Genomic DNA, 15,803 nt, shown 5'->3' on the forward strand with positions numbered 1-15,803 from the left:
AACCACTGCAATAGGCGATTTGTTTTTATTCCGTACTTGTACAAATATCCTGGATGATATGTAGAGCATGATAAAAACTCTGGATTAAGCCGTGGCCTTCGTAAAAGGTTATTGCTTGTTTGGGTTTGTGTTCGGATGCGCTTCCTATTAATCTTTTTTATTATTATTTTTTTTTTTTTAAAGCAAAGCATCATTTATACACATATACGTGTGTATATTCCATACACATATATACAAACACACATACATTTAAAAAAAAAAAAAATACTGAAATAAATTACAAGGGTGAAACAAGTTTATTGCCTTAAGAGCTTTAAGATTCTTAGATGATGAAATAATTTGGATGTACTGCCTTTTTATAGACACTATGTTCTACAGGCCACCTAAGAGCATAAAGGCGGAGCTTCGTGAACATGGGCGGGAACGGGGGCTCAAGGAGTTAGGAAAATCATTCAATGTCAAACCCCAAACCCACCTACATTTCAGGTGATAAGTTTACATACCCCTTGCAGAATGTTCATAAAAATAATAGGGATAATAAAAATGGCTTCTTTTTGTTTTTAAGTTTTAAACCGGCAACTCTTGAGCCACATTAGACAGATCACACAAATTAAGCCTGGGCAAGATGATTATATATCCATATTGTGATAAATTATGTCACAATACATGTTTCTGAAATATCAGGGATAGTGATCTTTTTAGAAAGTAAATGTTTTAGCTTTTTAATAAACAAATATTTTTCAATATTAAAAATCAAGTATGCAGTGATAAGTTGTATGTAGACATTAAAGAAAGTACCCCAATTATTATTATTATTATTATTATTATTATTATTATTGGAATATAGCACTACTGTAATTGCTGGGGAATTGTTAGCAAGCCTATACATAGTGCTAAATCTCATCATAGAAATATCTTCAACAATCGTGATTGATTTCCCTCATATTGCACATCTCTAACTTAAACATCTGGATTCTATAGTATATAATGCAAATTATGCCTGAATTCCCTAATGAGTCCCAGTATTTTTGCACTACATAATGTAGAATAATGGCTTCCAAACCCGATGTAGTGTGCTGGTTCAAAGAAAAGGATTTGGGTTTCAGCCTTTAACGAAAAAATTGGCACGAACTGTTGAGAATTCTTCATCACAGCTACTGCACTACATCAAGACAAAACACAAGTTTCATTAAAAAAAAACTGGCATAACTTTTATTATTGTCGACAAATGACAGTCTACAAATGTATTGGGGCGAGGAACCTCAGACAATTTGAATAAGAAAAAAAACCCAAAACAAAACAGAGGGAGAAAACCTCCAATTCACTGTTCTGTCCTGACAAACACATCTAAAGTAGTAGAACTTCACACCCACATTTTCAATTTAAAAAGAAGGAAGGAAGGAAAAAAAGAAAGAAAAAGAAAAAAGAAAGGGCCCCATTTCAGCGTGGCAGACCTATGAAAAAATTCCAGAGGTAGAGCAAATTTGATAAATACCAGGTTTTAAAACCCAGCATTAAACTGGGGAGAGAAAACTGATACACAACCTACAACATTAATCTGTAAAGCCTGGATCTTCAGAAGAGAGCGACACACAGACAGAACAGGTACGGGATTTCTGATTCATATACCAATTCGTCTTTTTTGAATATAAATGACTGGATATTTACACACCATGTTCTCCATACCGCCACAAGAAAGTTTTCCCCCGCTTCACCTCCATAAAAGAAAACACAGTAAATCTTTATAAAAAAACAAAACAAAACAAAACAAAAAAACAAACAAGAAGTGTATGCACATTCTGGATTGATTTGGGATGGTTGAAGAAAAGCAACACAAAACCCAACAGCAGGCTTTTCTGTGAAGCGTTGCAAGCATGGTGCTTAACAAAATGAAAATAAAATCTACATTTTTTCAATTTTTTTTAATTAATAAAAAAGCCAAGCAAAATATGAACTCAATCCTAGATAACAGGGAGGACATTCCCAATCGATTCATCCGCTGAAGCTGAAAGCTCGGGAAAAGATCTCACGCAAAATCTAAGATGCCGCAGAGTAATGGAGGTGGAGGGGTTGCAGGGTTTCACACGTGGAGTGGTGTGGCAGGTCCTGAGAGAGGTGGAGGGCGAGTCAGGTTAGTCATGGCGTCCCAGGATGTGAAGAGCACTGCAGGGGAGAGGAGAACAAATAGAGGGGTAAGTACTGACTAATATGCTCACTTCTAAATCCAAGTGCACATCACAGTTGAGGCAATGGCTTCTGCATTAGATGCTGTTTGGATGCAAGCGGAATCCGGTTGTGCACATTATTCATGGTCAGAAACTCCCTGGTGCGAGGCTCATGTAAAATCTTTCACACCACATCCCTGGCTTTTATGCAGCTCTTTCAACATGCCACGGCCGGGTGTATTGCTTTGTTAGGAGTTTCATAAAGATCAAATTAAAAGATTTTCAGTACGAATTGTAAAAATCTGCCTGGATCCACGGAAATATTTTAATAATAATAATAATAATAATAATAATAATAATAATAATAATAAAATAAACAAAGACATTTCCATTTTGTTACTTTTGTTGAAAACAGCACCTATTCAAAAGAAAATAAACACCACACCGACAGGACTTGCCTGTTCTGTAGCAGGTACTGCGCGTTCTGAATCTGGTCCTGCGTGCCAGCGATGGTGATGATGCGATCTTCAGAGCCCTGGAGCGGGTCGTCGATTTTGATCGACGCTCCAGATTCTCGGCGGATCTGCTTAATCCTCTGGCCTCCCTTTCCAATGATGGATCCAGCCAACTAGAAACGCAGACACGGATGAAGAAGCAGGCTAGTACGTGTACATGTGCCTCATGTAAGGGCCTGTAATGTAATGTTTAATGTGTTCAAGGCCATCGGTGTGTTCATACGCACATCTTTGGGAATAGTCACTTGCGTGGTGATGACAGGACCTCCCATGTCACTGTAGCTACCTCTTCCACCTGGAGGACACACGGAAGAGATGAGCCATTTATTACTATTCCATTCAATTCAATTTTATGTGTATAGCACTTTTTACAACAGTCATTGTCTCAAAGCAACTTTACAGAAATATAAAAACACGGGATACAGATTTCAAGTGTGTGAATTTATCCATATTGAGCAAGCCGGTGGCGAGGAAAAACTCCCCAAGATGATATGAGGAAGAAACCTTGAGAGGAACCAGGCTCAAGGAAACCCCTCCTCATCTGAGTAACAACGGATAGTGTGAAAGTAAAAGAAAGTTCATTGTGGTTTGTACATGAAATCTTTGTTGATCTGCTCCACTGTTCACTAAAGGAGACCCGAGTGCAAAACTGCATGTGGTAATTGCAGTCCCAAGGCCATAGCAGCAACCGTAGTCCCCGCAACCACAGCAATAATGTCCATGTGGAATTTAGGTCCAAAAACCACTGTCATGATACTACAAGCGGCACCATCCTACCATTACTACAGATTAGAAGTAAATGCTCATCTAGTGTATAGAATGCTTACCAGAATGATAGTTATCCCAGGATGAGCTGTTGTCTAATGTTTGTTTGAAGAGAGACAGAGAGAGACAGCATGAGAAAAACAGGTGATTTGTTTACTGCAAATGTGTACAACTACTGGCCTAAACAGGAGTCAAACAGACCTTGAGGATCTGCTGCTAGATTAATTTCTAGATTCAGGATGGTCACAGGGATGACAGTAAGTGACCATCATTACAACGCACTATTGTTAATTTCAAATCCAATCATTGTTAATCGTCAATCCAATAACAAAATTAGACAAAAAGGCTCACTGACTAACAAAGAGAAATCTACAACAGGACAAAAACTAAAATGTGTTTAATTACATTGCAAGGACACTAAGTGTGCACTAAAAGTCCCACTCAATACAATCAAGAGTATTTGTTCATGTATTATATTTTCTCTAAGTATATTTAGTGTTTATCTGTATATACATAAGGTTGCAAACTGAATATTAATAATAATTAATATAATTAATAATATTAACAGAAATGAGCAGTTCTGCTAGCTCCTCAATCGTGTTTTTGTTGGTACCAATTCCAGTTTTTTTGGTGCTTAAATTTAGTGCTTTTCGCCGTTGAAAAGGCACTCAAATGGCCACATCAACTCCAGTAAAAAAAAATATCTAAACGCTATAAAATGGACACCTACCGTAGCCGCCATCATTCTGAAAAAGACAACAACAAAAAATCGTAAGGGTCTTAAAACACAGTTTTAGCCAACTAACAAATGAATGCCTTCTTCAGCTGTTTCAGTCTTTTTCCTGTCTCTATGGAAACTAGCAAATCTGTTGCCAAGTAACAACTTGGGGGCTGCTTTTTCCCAATCCAACCATCTGTCCACTAAAGACTACGAGAACACATTTCATATGAAAACGAGCCCTCGACTTTGGTGTAACGGCATTAAGACTTTGGCATGAGTTTAGGCAAAGCCCAATATCTTTGGTCACTAATAAAGCATATATTTTCTAGATAATTTTTGTGTATCATATGCAGGATATCCACATTTGCTCTCACCATACTGCCACCGTAGCGATCCCCAGGTCTTCCTCTCCTGTCCCCACTAAAGATGAAAAACAAAACAAATGCAACATTTAAGGACAAACTGCATATTTGTGTATTAGGTGCTAATGGTGTACTGGGTATGATTAGGAGACGCTGTAGTGCTAGCGTAGAAAGCTCATAGAAATGCTCCGCTGCACTTAAAAACAAACTACATCGCAGAAGAGACTTACTGCCGCCTGTCGTCCGAGTGACTGCGGTGGGAACTGTAGGAATACTGGTCGTCACTGCAAACACACATGGCCACACACAGTCAGCAAATTTTATCCAAGGTTAACGAAGCTTACTTCATAAATCCATTAACTTGTGACTAAATTCCCAACGAATGCTATTTTGAATAGGCGGCCCGCTCACCCTCGGCGATGGTGGGGAGGTCCCATCGGCATGTTGCGCGGGGGTCGGGCCCCACCTCTGCCTCCCCTCTGGGGTGGCGGAGGGCCTCGTCTCGGACTCATGTCATCGTAGTCTCTCCCTCTTGGCGGCATGTGGTGAGCCCGTGGGCCGGAGCGAGGGGGCATGCGATCAAACCCACGGTCCCGCGAGGGGAACCCCCCTCCCATTGGCCGGCGGCCACGTTCTTCGTACATCACGGTGTAGCCACCATAGTCGTACGTCTCATCGTAAAAGTTTGGATCGTACGGCTGTGCACGGCCTTTAATGGGCGCCTATAGAGAAACGAATAAATTATTACAAAACAGAGCCTTCACTGACATGATGTAGTAAGTGAGCAGACAAATGTTTTACCTCAGCAATGAGCTCCAGCATGGTCTTAATGCACTGCACAACCCTGTCTGCTTTACCACCAATCAGCACTACGCGGTCAGTGGACTGAGGACAGCACTCCTGGAACAGCTTGATGGTAGTCTGGGTGCTCTGGTATAATACACCACAATATGCACATGTAAAATCAGTTCTTTGAGGAAGTTTCATAGTCAGTCTGTAAGAATTTCACTTTGTGAACCTCACCTCACGCAGCTCCTTAATTTTGGCCCCCTTCACGCCAATGATGCTCCCTGCTAAACTCTGATGGATCAGCAGCCGCAACTCACAATCAAAGTCCACCCCTTTATGATGCTGATACTACACCAAAAAAAATAAAGTGTCAACTCAACATTCAGATGGCGTTTACCCAAATAAGCAACTAAGATAGGTACCCTTACCTCCTCTAGTGTAGGGATGATCTTCAGCAGGATATCAGCTACAGTCGGGATGTCTGCGTTGATGCTCAGGATCCTTTGAAGTGTGCCGTTGTGAGTCGTCACACAGGAAGACATGAGAGCGAGAATGACTATTAGACGTGTGGCGAGTACTCGTGGGTCATTGCACTCAGTGTGCGCCCCCTGTGCTGTGTATTAATGATATTGTCATGCACTCCCTCATGCACAGAAGAAAATAAAAAGGAGTGATGCACCACAGAGAAAGAAGAAAGCAAAAATAATGCTGTGAGGCTCCTTCCGGTCCCTGAAAAAGCAGGGTGGAGGAGAAGAGGTGTGCACTGCATGATAAAGCAGCACTTAAATGCTTTAGCGCATAAAAAAAAAAACCCAGGAAACTGAATGGAACAAGAGACAGAAGGAGGACTCTAATGCAAGTGTAATGAGTAAATGAAGCAAGAAATCGTTTAGTGTTACAGGAATGAGAGACAGGATTTGAAATAAACAGAGAGAATGATGAGGGGATGCATGGCATGGATCACTGGTAAATTTTTTTTAGGCTTTCCAAATAAGCCAAACACCATATCACAATACAAAAGAAGAAAGAAATAATTAATGCATTTTGTACTGCTCCATCACCCTTATATCATAAATCTCATTGTTGCATTAGGAATAAATTAACTTGTGTTAATATTATGCTCTGCAAATATTTCACTGAATCTCTAACAGGTCAAATGAAGCACTTCTAATACAACTTCTGGTCTTTTCGATTAAGGACGGAAAGAAAAAAAAGGGGTCAGAGTCATTAAAGGACTGAGATGACACTAGTACAGGCACTTTGCATAACATTACGGCACTTAAGATTGACAGTCATGACATCACTCTAACCATATTTATGAGAGGAGGTTTATGGCAGTAGGGAGTTATCTGGTACATGAAGGACATCATTAACAGTACTGATATAGTCAGTAACAGTGTGGATAGTATTTGGAGGTTGGAGTATCTTGAGTGGCACGTACCGCTCGGGCCCACTGCTGTCTGGGACTGACACAGTGGCATTGTACTGCAGGGGCGGGGCCAAGCACCCAGAGCAATCAAGTAAGGCGCCCAAAAGGAATGGGCGCGATTATGGGCAGGGCCAACCAGGGAGTCAGGAGGTCAGGCAGCAACGCAGGTGGGCGGGACATGTCGATCCAGAATATTGGAATTGGCCAAAAAATAAACAACAAATACAAAAACAAGGAAAAAGGGGGAGAGGGAATGGAAGAGGAGTACAATTTTTAATTGGAAAAAAAATGTCAAGTGTGATTTCATATTCTGATATTGCTGGAGGAAAATGGAGGACAGGACAAGAAGAAAGCAATGAATATGTATTTTTTTGACCTTTATAAATTACTTTTAGCATCTAGCTTGCTGTAATTAAACGTTAAAGAGTATATTTCACAGGAAAAACACAACTAATGACCACAACGTATAACATTCTAACAATTTCCCCAGTACTCTAGAAACTAAAACATTATATTCACAATTATGGACCAGGGGAAACAATGATAAGAATATAAGTTATTGTTTTTGTCCCCCTTTAAAAACATTGATCCAGCTTTACACTGTACGATATTCAGCCCGATTTCACAATCACATGCACCATCGCACATTGTATAGGATAATCTTTGGTTATGACACCTGTCTAAAATCTACCAATAGGAGGACGGCATGCGATTACACAAAACTCGGCTACATGGGACGGCTACAAACACGGTAGTGGCAATGGCGAAACGTAAACAAAATGTATGGGATTTAAAAGAAGAGCAGTTTGTTCAATTTCAGCAGTAGACAGAATATCTCTCTGTTTCATTACAGTTAAATCATGACAGGACCCAAACATTTTTTTAAAAAAATAAATAAAATAAGGCAGCGACATGGAAAGAAACAGAATGAATTACAGGTTTCACGTGTGTAGCTAGCGAATTAATGAGCAAACGCTCTGCTCATAGTTTATTCGCAATTATGACAACGTGAAACTATTTTAATGCTTTCTAGTTAAAGAGCCACAAACCCGTGTCGGTACGTTCGTAGCTGAGCAGTCTTTGTTGTTTAATCTGACATGCAGTTATCGCGGTCCGTTATCGAATTCTTACAGGGGGCATCTTGTACGGCGTGACGAGTAATCATAAAAAGCCGCTGGAATCGCACAGTGTAAAACCAGCTTTAGGAACACGCAAGACTAATCTCAATCCACCGTGTTCGTAGTGTGTGTGCGACTACCATGAACAAGATTTAACCTGTTTCCGTGTACTGAGAAAAACAGGACATGTTTCTTCGACTTTAATCATCAACATTTTATGAGTCAACAGGTTTTCTTGTCTTTCATCAGTAAAGAGAAACGAGTTTCAGTGGTGATCACACAGAGTCTACAAATGGTGGCTAGAGATTAGATTAGAAAATGACTGTTTTTAACATTGAAGAGAAAAAAAAAATAAAGTGTTACAGATTTCTACGTACGTGTGATTGTGAACATGCAGGACACAAAGACAGAAAAGTCATTTACTCACATCACTACGCAGCGCTTTAATGTTCTTGCCCCCCTTTCCGATCACGGCTCCAGCATTCTGAAATTGTGGATGAGGGACACGCGGTTATCCAAAAACACTACTTTTGTGAAAGAATTCGATCAGTTAAATGAAGCCCTGTCATATTCCAGTGTACGAGTGCTCACTTTGCTCTGTAACAACACACGCAGTTCCACCATGTCATCAGATTTTCGCGAGCGCTTGTACGTTGGCTCATCGTCAGCATCCTCTGCGGGGCGCTTACCTGAAATACACAAAACACAAACTATAAGCATCACAGCATACGCGGACTTAAAAGTTTCAGCACATAAAAACTGAAATTTGTGAAATGTCAACCAATATATAAAACACACACACACACACACAATTCCTTGTTCCTACCCCTTCCACTATATGAGCTCGCAGCCTCCCATGATTGCCTAATGCCACACCAACCCCCCACCCCCCCTGATTGCCTAGTGCCACACCAACACCAATCCCCCCTGACATTTTGCTCTCTTGGACTCCCGGCCACAGACCATGTCTAATGCTTAACTTTTAACGATTAGTCCATAGTTAATGTGGTTGTGTTTCAGAGGCGTGTCACGTTATACTGCTTTTGACCGATTAGCCTAAACATTCTGTTTATACTTCAGCAACGGTCTTTTAACCAGAGAAGGTAAATAAAATGAAAAGCTACATTTACATACATTATTAGTTTAGCGGACGCGTTTATCCAAAGCATATTACCAATGAGGAAATACAAGTAAAGCGATATCAAGTGGAGAACACACAGTGCAAGCATGCAAGATTTTTAATGGAGTTCTAGAGTAGCGAAGTGCACAGAATAGAGGTGTAAGAGCCAGTGTAAGTGCAGATTTATTTTTGAGTGGGGACAAGTTAGGGGTTAGTTAAGTGTTCATGGAAGAAGTGGGTCTGTAACCATATTTTTTTTGTTGTCAAGATAAATGACTGGGGACGTGATTGTGAGGAAATTTTCCCACCGGTTAATCGTTTCTGAATGCCCGTGTAGCCGTGCACATTTCACTTTCCAATTAGCAGCAATTCAGGGTGGCAATTGCTTGAATGGTGGATTCATTATTATTCATAATGAAGAACACAACAACTATAAAACAGTACAATGACAAACTCCCTTATATTAAACATAGAACTTTTGAAACCAAATTTTTCACCATCGTCTCGTCAGTCAGCTCGCCTCACTCTCACTCATGAAGAATGAAATCTGACTCCTGGTGATCTGATCTGCGACTCGGATTCATTCGGCTCGTGAGGAATTGAGCAGACGCGTTCAGTTTTTAATTCCAGCGTCCTTTCTCTACCTGAACCAAAAGTTTTTTTATTACTATAAAAAAAGGAAAAACGACGGTGGGGCAGTGCCGCGGTGGCCAAGTGACGTAATCGGTGTGGGGACGAACACCGTGTAACACCGATTATCACAGGAAGCCCAACAGTGACTGATTCTGCTGTCCGGATTCAGGTCAGAAGTCTCTTCCACCACTAAGGGACAGACATTTTGAAGCTTCATGCCTCACTTTGTAGGCACTACCAGGCGTCGGTCGTTAACCGATCGCAGGCTGCGTGAAGGGACAGAACCTCAAGGAGAGTATTGAGGTAGGAGGTGTTGTTCCATAGACAATCTATGAACATCTATGGAAACACTCCCCTTTCTGAGCTAATGTGTCTAATCCTGTAGCTAGTCTCTGGTCTGATAATCTGCCAACAAAAAGATCTGCTACACGAATCGCACCAGCTTGTGTTTAGAAACCTATCATAGCTGAACTACTAAAGATACAATCATACATTACCGGGCTCTGTTGTTTGGTATGTGGAAATACTTGACACGAAAACTGCACTACCAGTTTTCTACTAAGTCGAGGTAAAAGGTCTCAAGACGTACAAACACTGACCATTACCATTGCTCTCCGTGCTGCTGAAAGTCTCCTCTTCTTGCTGGTCGTTTTCCGTGTCCATTATTTAATTGTACTGGAGATCCTCGCTGGGCTTAGTAAATCTGAGGGTTAAAAGAAACACAGAGAGAAACGTAATTTACAGCCTAATCTAAAAAAGTTTGACCAAAAGAAAACTAGAGTGAGATTCGAGAGGACATGAGCTCACATTTAAGCTACTGAGCTTTAAAAGAAAACAATCTGCATCAACATGAATTGATTTAATTATAATATTTTTACAGATTTGGCTCTGGTTCTGAAGAGAAATCAACTAAACTTTAAAAGACAAAAAAATTGCTCTTTAAATGTTGTTAATCAAACCGACATCTTTTCTTTGGCTTGCAAACACACCAAAGCCACAAACATAGCAACAAGGATTACACAACACAAGCTGGCCAATTATTAAACAAGGAAGCGGTGTAGAGAGTGTTTAGGTTGCTAAGTGTTAAGGTTTACTCTGAAAAACAATCATTATACCAGGAAAAATCTCAGAGATGTCATCAAAATTAAAATTTAATCCACGCATTTGACTGTCTTTTTTTCTGTTGTAGCGAATGTAAGTGTTTTATAAGCATAGCGCGAGCTCGGCTAATCTCACTCAGCTGCATTAACGAACATTCACACTAAAGCATTCATGCTAGCTAATTTAATAAGAACAAAGTAAACAGTAGTAAAATCCGCCGTATGAAACCATAAACACGTTGGCCTTTTACAAACTGCTCTTTTCAATCTCGTTTATCGAGCCGTAATAAATACCAAGCATTCAAAACACAAACTAGCATTAGCAAACTAGCTAGCGTTCCTAGCTAACGTTACCTAATTAACAATAGATAACCCGAGCTAGCGAGCTAGCTGGCTAACTTCCGCCTATTAGGAATCTTCTCGAATTAAACGAATTTAGACTCACGCGGTGGTTTATTGTCTGGCCTGATTTTGTATATAAACCTGAAGTATTAAATTATATCCATACATGTATAGTAAAAGCTAAATATTTCTCCCATAAACGAAAATGAAACCCTCGGCAAAGCAGCTAGCTAGCCAAAAACACCGCGACTAGCATGAACGCTAACGTTTTCTCGTGAACTAGAATGAGACTCAAATAAAGTCAAATGCGTAGAAAAACCGTGCACATCGATCAACAAATATTTCAGTATATTTAAAATAAAAAATATGCTATTTTGCTTTGTTATTGTTGTTTTGTTTTTTGTTTTTTCCACTCACACCAGGAAACAGCAACCAACCTTAAATCTATCGTCCAGAGTCCTCCTCCCCTAATAACACCGCGCGCGCACACACACACCTAGGGAAAACCCGCCTTGGCGTAGACCAATGAAAGCACAGCCCTCCAAATGAGAAGCGCTCTGATAGGGCTAAAGCGCGGGAGACTAAATGCTCATTAGACAAAGTAGCCGTCAATCTTAAACATCCCGCCCATTTAATTCTCAGCATGGTTGTTAGACTGGGGCTGTATTGAAGTTAGAAGCTGCTTGGTAATATCTATAGAAATATGGAAATGCAATATATTAGATAACATTTAGCAAAAATATATATATTTAGGCAGTGCTGGGAAACTGTTTGAAACATAGCTGCTGAAGTTGTTCTACTTGTCTATTTTTGTGAGTATTTAAAAAATATATATATCTACTCTGAGAAATAGAGTTAGTTAACTGGTTATCTAATGCTAATTGCTAATTGCACTTCTGTAAATGCTTCACTTTATCAAGATAACTTTATGGTTGATTTTTCGATTTGAATTTATTAGATCTGAAATAACTGAGGGTAATCTGAGAGAGTCATATACATTTGAAATGTGCATGTGTATTCTATATTGACATAATGTAAACATAGGCAGATTGGTTAAAATGAAAGCTTCAGCAGTTAGTCAATGATGATATCTGTACAGTCTAGGAAATGACCATGGTTGAAGCATTGCATAAACTTCAAACCTTCTTTCTTCATGTTTTTAGAAACCTTTTTTTTTTTTTTTTTTTCCCTCCATATTAAGAAAATCATCATTGGCTGCTGAATGTCACATGTCTGGAGTCAGAACAGTGTTTTATGACTGTTAAGCCGGCTTTATACTATGATTTCGATGAAAAAACAAGACAGCAAAATTCCTTGGTCATGAGTTGAGGTTGGCGATTGTAGGACACATAACGTGATGTGCTCACCAAAAGACAGTCGATGATAATTTTAAGAGTGTGAGCACTACTATGATGCTTGCTAATAGGAGGATGGGATAGGATTGCGCGAAACATACGGGACAGCTACAAATACTACTGAATGAAACATGCTAGTGCACAGAAGAATATCCTAAATACCTCAAGCTCACTTTGAAGAATATTTGATTGATGACATAAGCAGTATGTACTCATTTTCTTTAATCAGAGGTCTATCGTTGGAGGATCTTCGTCGTATGTTCTTACAAGGAGAATACATTATCTCAGCTCCAAATTTAATGGGATCATCTCGTACAGGGTCTACACACAGTCTAAAATGGGCTTTATTGAATCATTTAGTGATTTAGTAATTTACTTCCTATTTGTTTAGAACTGAGAGCTGCGTCAGTGAACAGGAAGAGGATGCCAGTGGACGGTGGTACCCAGGCCACCCAGGCCTGGCTGCGCTCCACATGGCACATCCAGGTGCCCCAGGCATGGCTGGATGCCTGTGTTGAATGGGTAACGGAGGAGGCAGGTGGCATGGCCTTGCCTCAAGCCCAGCTAAACCAACAAGTTCTGGACCAGTGGCTTCTTACAGACCTCCGTGACTTGGCTCATCCCGTCCTGCCTGCTGGCATTTCTGAGGCCGAAAAGATGGAACTGAATGGCTGCTACTGCCTCCAGGTGGACTCGCTCTTGGATGTTAGCCAGCCGGCCTATTCCCAGCTCCAGCGTGTCCGCGGCTCTCGTTGCTCCAATGATGAAGTCACAGCCGTGACGCAGGCCACCCAGAAACCATGGGAGGCGAAGCCGACTCGAATGCTGATGCTGCAGCTCACTGACGGTGTTCAGAACCTGGAGGGCATAGAGTACCGACCTGTTCCAGCTCTCAGTGCCAACCTGCCCCCAGGCACAAAGCTGCAGGTGGTGGGAATGGTGATGGTACGTCTGGGGGTGGTGCTGCTCAAACCGGAGAATGTGAAGGTTCTTGGTGGAGAAGTAGAGGAGCTGATGGAGGTACATTCTCAGAGCAGGGTGCTCTACAGAACCTTAGGGTTGCCTGAGGAAAACCATCAGCAAGAAGCAGAAGATCAAGAGGTCAGGCAAGGAGCAAGAATCGAGGGAACCCTGGACAGCGGATATGAGAGCATTCAAAGCAGCCTGAACTTGCAAATGATCAGCAGAAATGAGCCTAGTCATTTAGAGAACTCTAGATTAAGCACCCTCGAAGCGGCACCCATTTCTAGACAGAGTGGGACAGATGTAACCAATATTCCAGACGAGGACTTTGATAACATTCCGGATGATTTCATGGATTATCCAGAGGACATTGGCAGCAATTGGCAAGAAGACTCTAACCATGGGCTAGACGACTGGGGCAACAATCCAGATGACTTCAGTAATGGTCCAGAGGACTTTGATGACATTCCAATGGAGGAATTGGATGACCTATTGTCACCTACCGATTCTGAAATCCTACCTAGCAGTAGACCTGTGGAAAATGGAGGAACACAACAACAGGATGTTTCAAGTTCTGACTACGTACAAACAGATGGTCAATTCAACCAACCCCAAGCATCAAATCATCTTCGTTTACCCTCCAAAGCTCACCTCACTGAGGCAAATCCAGTTGAAGTTATTGAAGTTGATGCAGATGACTACTTCTCCCCTTCCCCAGAACCAAAGATAGCCAGATATGAGTCCAGATTGCAGGTTCCTGCAAACAACTACAGCAAAAAAGCTGACACAACAATCCTCAACCAATCCCGACCATCAAATCGCCTTAGTTTATCCTCCAGCATTCCCCTCAGTGAGGCAAATCCAATTGAAGTTATTGAAATTGATTCAGATGACAACTCCTCCTCTTCCCCAGGAAAAAAGATGGCCAGATATGAGCCCAAATCACAGGTTCCTGCAAACAACTGCAGCAAAAAAGCTGACACGTCAATCCTAAACTACCTTTGTATTTTGAAGGCTGGTGTTTGGCCACCTCATAGTACTCAAGTAGTGCGGCTGCATGCCTTTATAGTCACTCTGCTGGGGAGCCTGCGCAGCAGTGGTGGGGAATGGAAAGTCAGGGCCACCATATCAGACGGGACTGGATACCTGGATGTGGATCTATCAGACAGTTTGCTGGCAAATCTGATTGGCTTCTCAGCAGCAGAATCTAAAGTTCTAAGGAAGGATCCAGCAAAGCGTGGTGTGGTGGACGCTGGATTACAGAACTGTCAGAGGGAGCTGGTGGATATGTGCTGTGTGATGAGTGTGCAGGTAGATCCGAACGGGACAGGTATGGTGCTAGGAGCCGACCCACTGACGGACAGAGAGTGCTGTGAAATACAGAAGAGGGTAACAGACAGGAGGTCCTAACACATGTGCTGCTGTGATATCTGTTATCTTAAAATGTTATTGTTGCTATTGAATGAAAGCAGGCAGGTGTCAGTTAGCATTGTGCAACTTAAATAATGATAACTGAATGACTAAATGCATTAAAAACAATTGTAATCAAAAATTCCATCTGATTTTAATACTTTTTTTTTTTTTGCATTCCTGTACTATATAAAATGTATAAATATGCATTTTTGCAATCTGAATTTTGTTTTCCAAAACAATTAGCAACAAAATAATAATTCAGATAAACTTCCAGGGCTAACTCTAATGCACAGTCCAGAACTTTCTGAAAATGTATGCTTGGCATTTAGCGAGTGTTTATTTGATTTATTTATTTATTTTTTTAAAGTTGTTTGTTTTCTTTTAATGTTTTTTTTATTATTATTTCTACTATAATTGCGAAAATAAATGTATAAAGCTCATCATCAATTGTGTCATATAGTGACTAGATGATTGTTTTATATTTTCATCAATATGGCATTTTACGGCGGACACACCAATTTTTTCGCTCATCTCAATGCAATGCAATGCAATATTCATGCTATATTCTGCAATGTGAGTCCAGCTTTTTATCTTTTTTTCTTTCTCATTTTCTTTGTCTTTATTTTTCTGTCTTTTTCTTTCTTTCGTTCTTTCTCATTCTTTGTTTATTTATTTTTCTTTCTGTCCCTTATTTTTTTTCTTCTTTCTTTTGAATCCACCCTACTCCATCCTACTCCATCTTACACCATCCTATTCCATCTCACTCCATCCTACTCCATCTTACACCATCCTCCATCTCAATCCACTCCATCCTACTCCAACTTACACCATCCTATTCCATCTCACTCCATCCTACACTCCATCCTACTCCATCCTACTCCATCTCACTCCATCCTACTCCATCTTACACCATCCTCCATCTCAATCCACTCCATCCTACTCCATCTTACACCATCCTACTCCATCTCACTCCACCCTACTCCATCTCACTCCATCCTACTCTACCCCACTCC

The 15,803-nt window shown here is 40.7% G+C and overlaps 2 protein-coding genes across 5 annotated transcripts; one reads left to right on the forward strand and one right to left on the reverse strand.

The window, feature by feature from the left end:
- Nucleotides 1-1,184: 1,184 nt before the first annotated feature.
- On the reverse strand, nt 1,185-11,525 carry hnrnpk (heterogeneous nuclear ribonucleoprotein K). 3 transcript variants are annotated; one of them, XM_017468409.3, is made up of 16 exons: nt 11,497-11,525; nt 10,223-10,320; nt 8,456-8,553; nt 8,292-8,348; nt 6,759-6,802; nt 5,746-5,818; nt 5,552-5,665; nt 5,330-5,458; nt 4,940-5,250; nt 4,759-4,812; nt 4,541-4,586; nt 4,176-4,191; nt 3,508-3,540; nt 2,908-2,975; nt 2,624-2,793; nt 1,185-2,163 (listed from the first exon to the last, which is right to left on the reverse strand). In XM_017468409.3, exons 2-16 carry the CDS (start codon nt 10,278-10,280, stop codon nt 2,133-2,135), a joined length of 1,302 nt encoding a protein of 433 aa, XP_017323898.1. In that variant the 5' UTR covers nt 10,281-10,320; nt 11,497-11,525; the 3' UTR covers nt 1,185-2,132. The 3 variants fall into 3 exon arrangements, with proteins under 3 accessions (XP_017323898.1, XP_017323896.1, XP_017323899.1); XM_017468407.3 differs by having other exon boundaries at nt 10,217-10,320; XM_017468410.3 differs by lacking the exons at nt 6,759-6,802; nt 10,223-10,320; nt 11,497-11,525 and having other exon boundaries at nt 8,456-8,538.
- Nucleotides 11,526-11,676: 151 nt separating this feature from the next.
- On the forward strand, nt 11,677-15,237 carry rmi1 (RMI1, RecQ mediated genome instability 1, homolog (S. cerevisiae)). 2 transcript variants are annotated; one of them, XM_017467065.3, is made up of 2 exons: nt 11,677-11,871; nt 12,806-15,237. In XM_017467065.3, the coding sequence occupies exon 2, from the start codon at nt 12,838-12,840 to the stop codon at nt 14,785-14,787; it is 1,950 nt and encodes a 649-aa protein (XP_017322554.2). In that variant the 5' UTR covers nt 11,677-11,871; nt 12,806-12,837; the 3' UTR covers nt 14,788-15,237. The 2 variants fall into 2 exon arrangements, with proteins under 2 accessions (XP_017322554.2, XP_053536097.1); XM_053680122.1 differs by having other exon boundaries at nt 11,702-11,745.
- Nucleotides 15,238-15,803: the final 566 nt, after the last annotated feature.

This window comes from Ictalurus punctatus, chromosome 5 (genome assembly GCF_001660625.3).
Source record: "Ictalurus punctatus breed USDA103 chromosome 5, Coco_2.0, whole genome shotgun sequence".
In the NCBI taxonomy this organism is placed as follows: domain Eukaryota; kingdom Metazoa; phylum Chordata; class Actinopteri; order Siluriformes; family Ictaluridae; genus Ictalurus; species Ictalurus punctatus.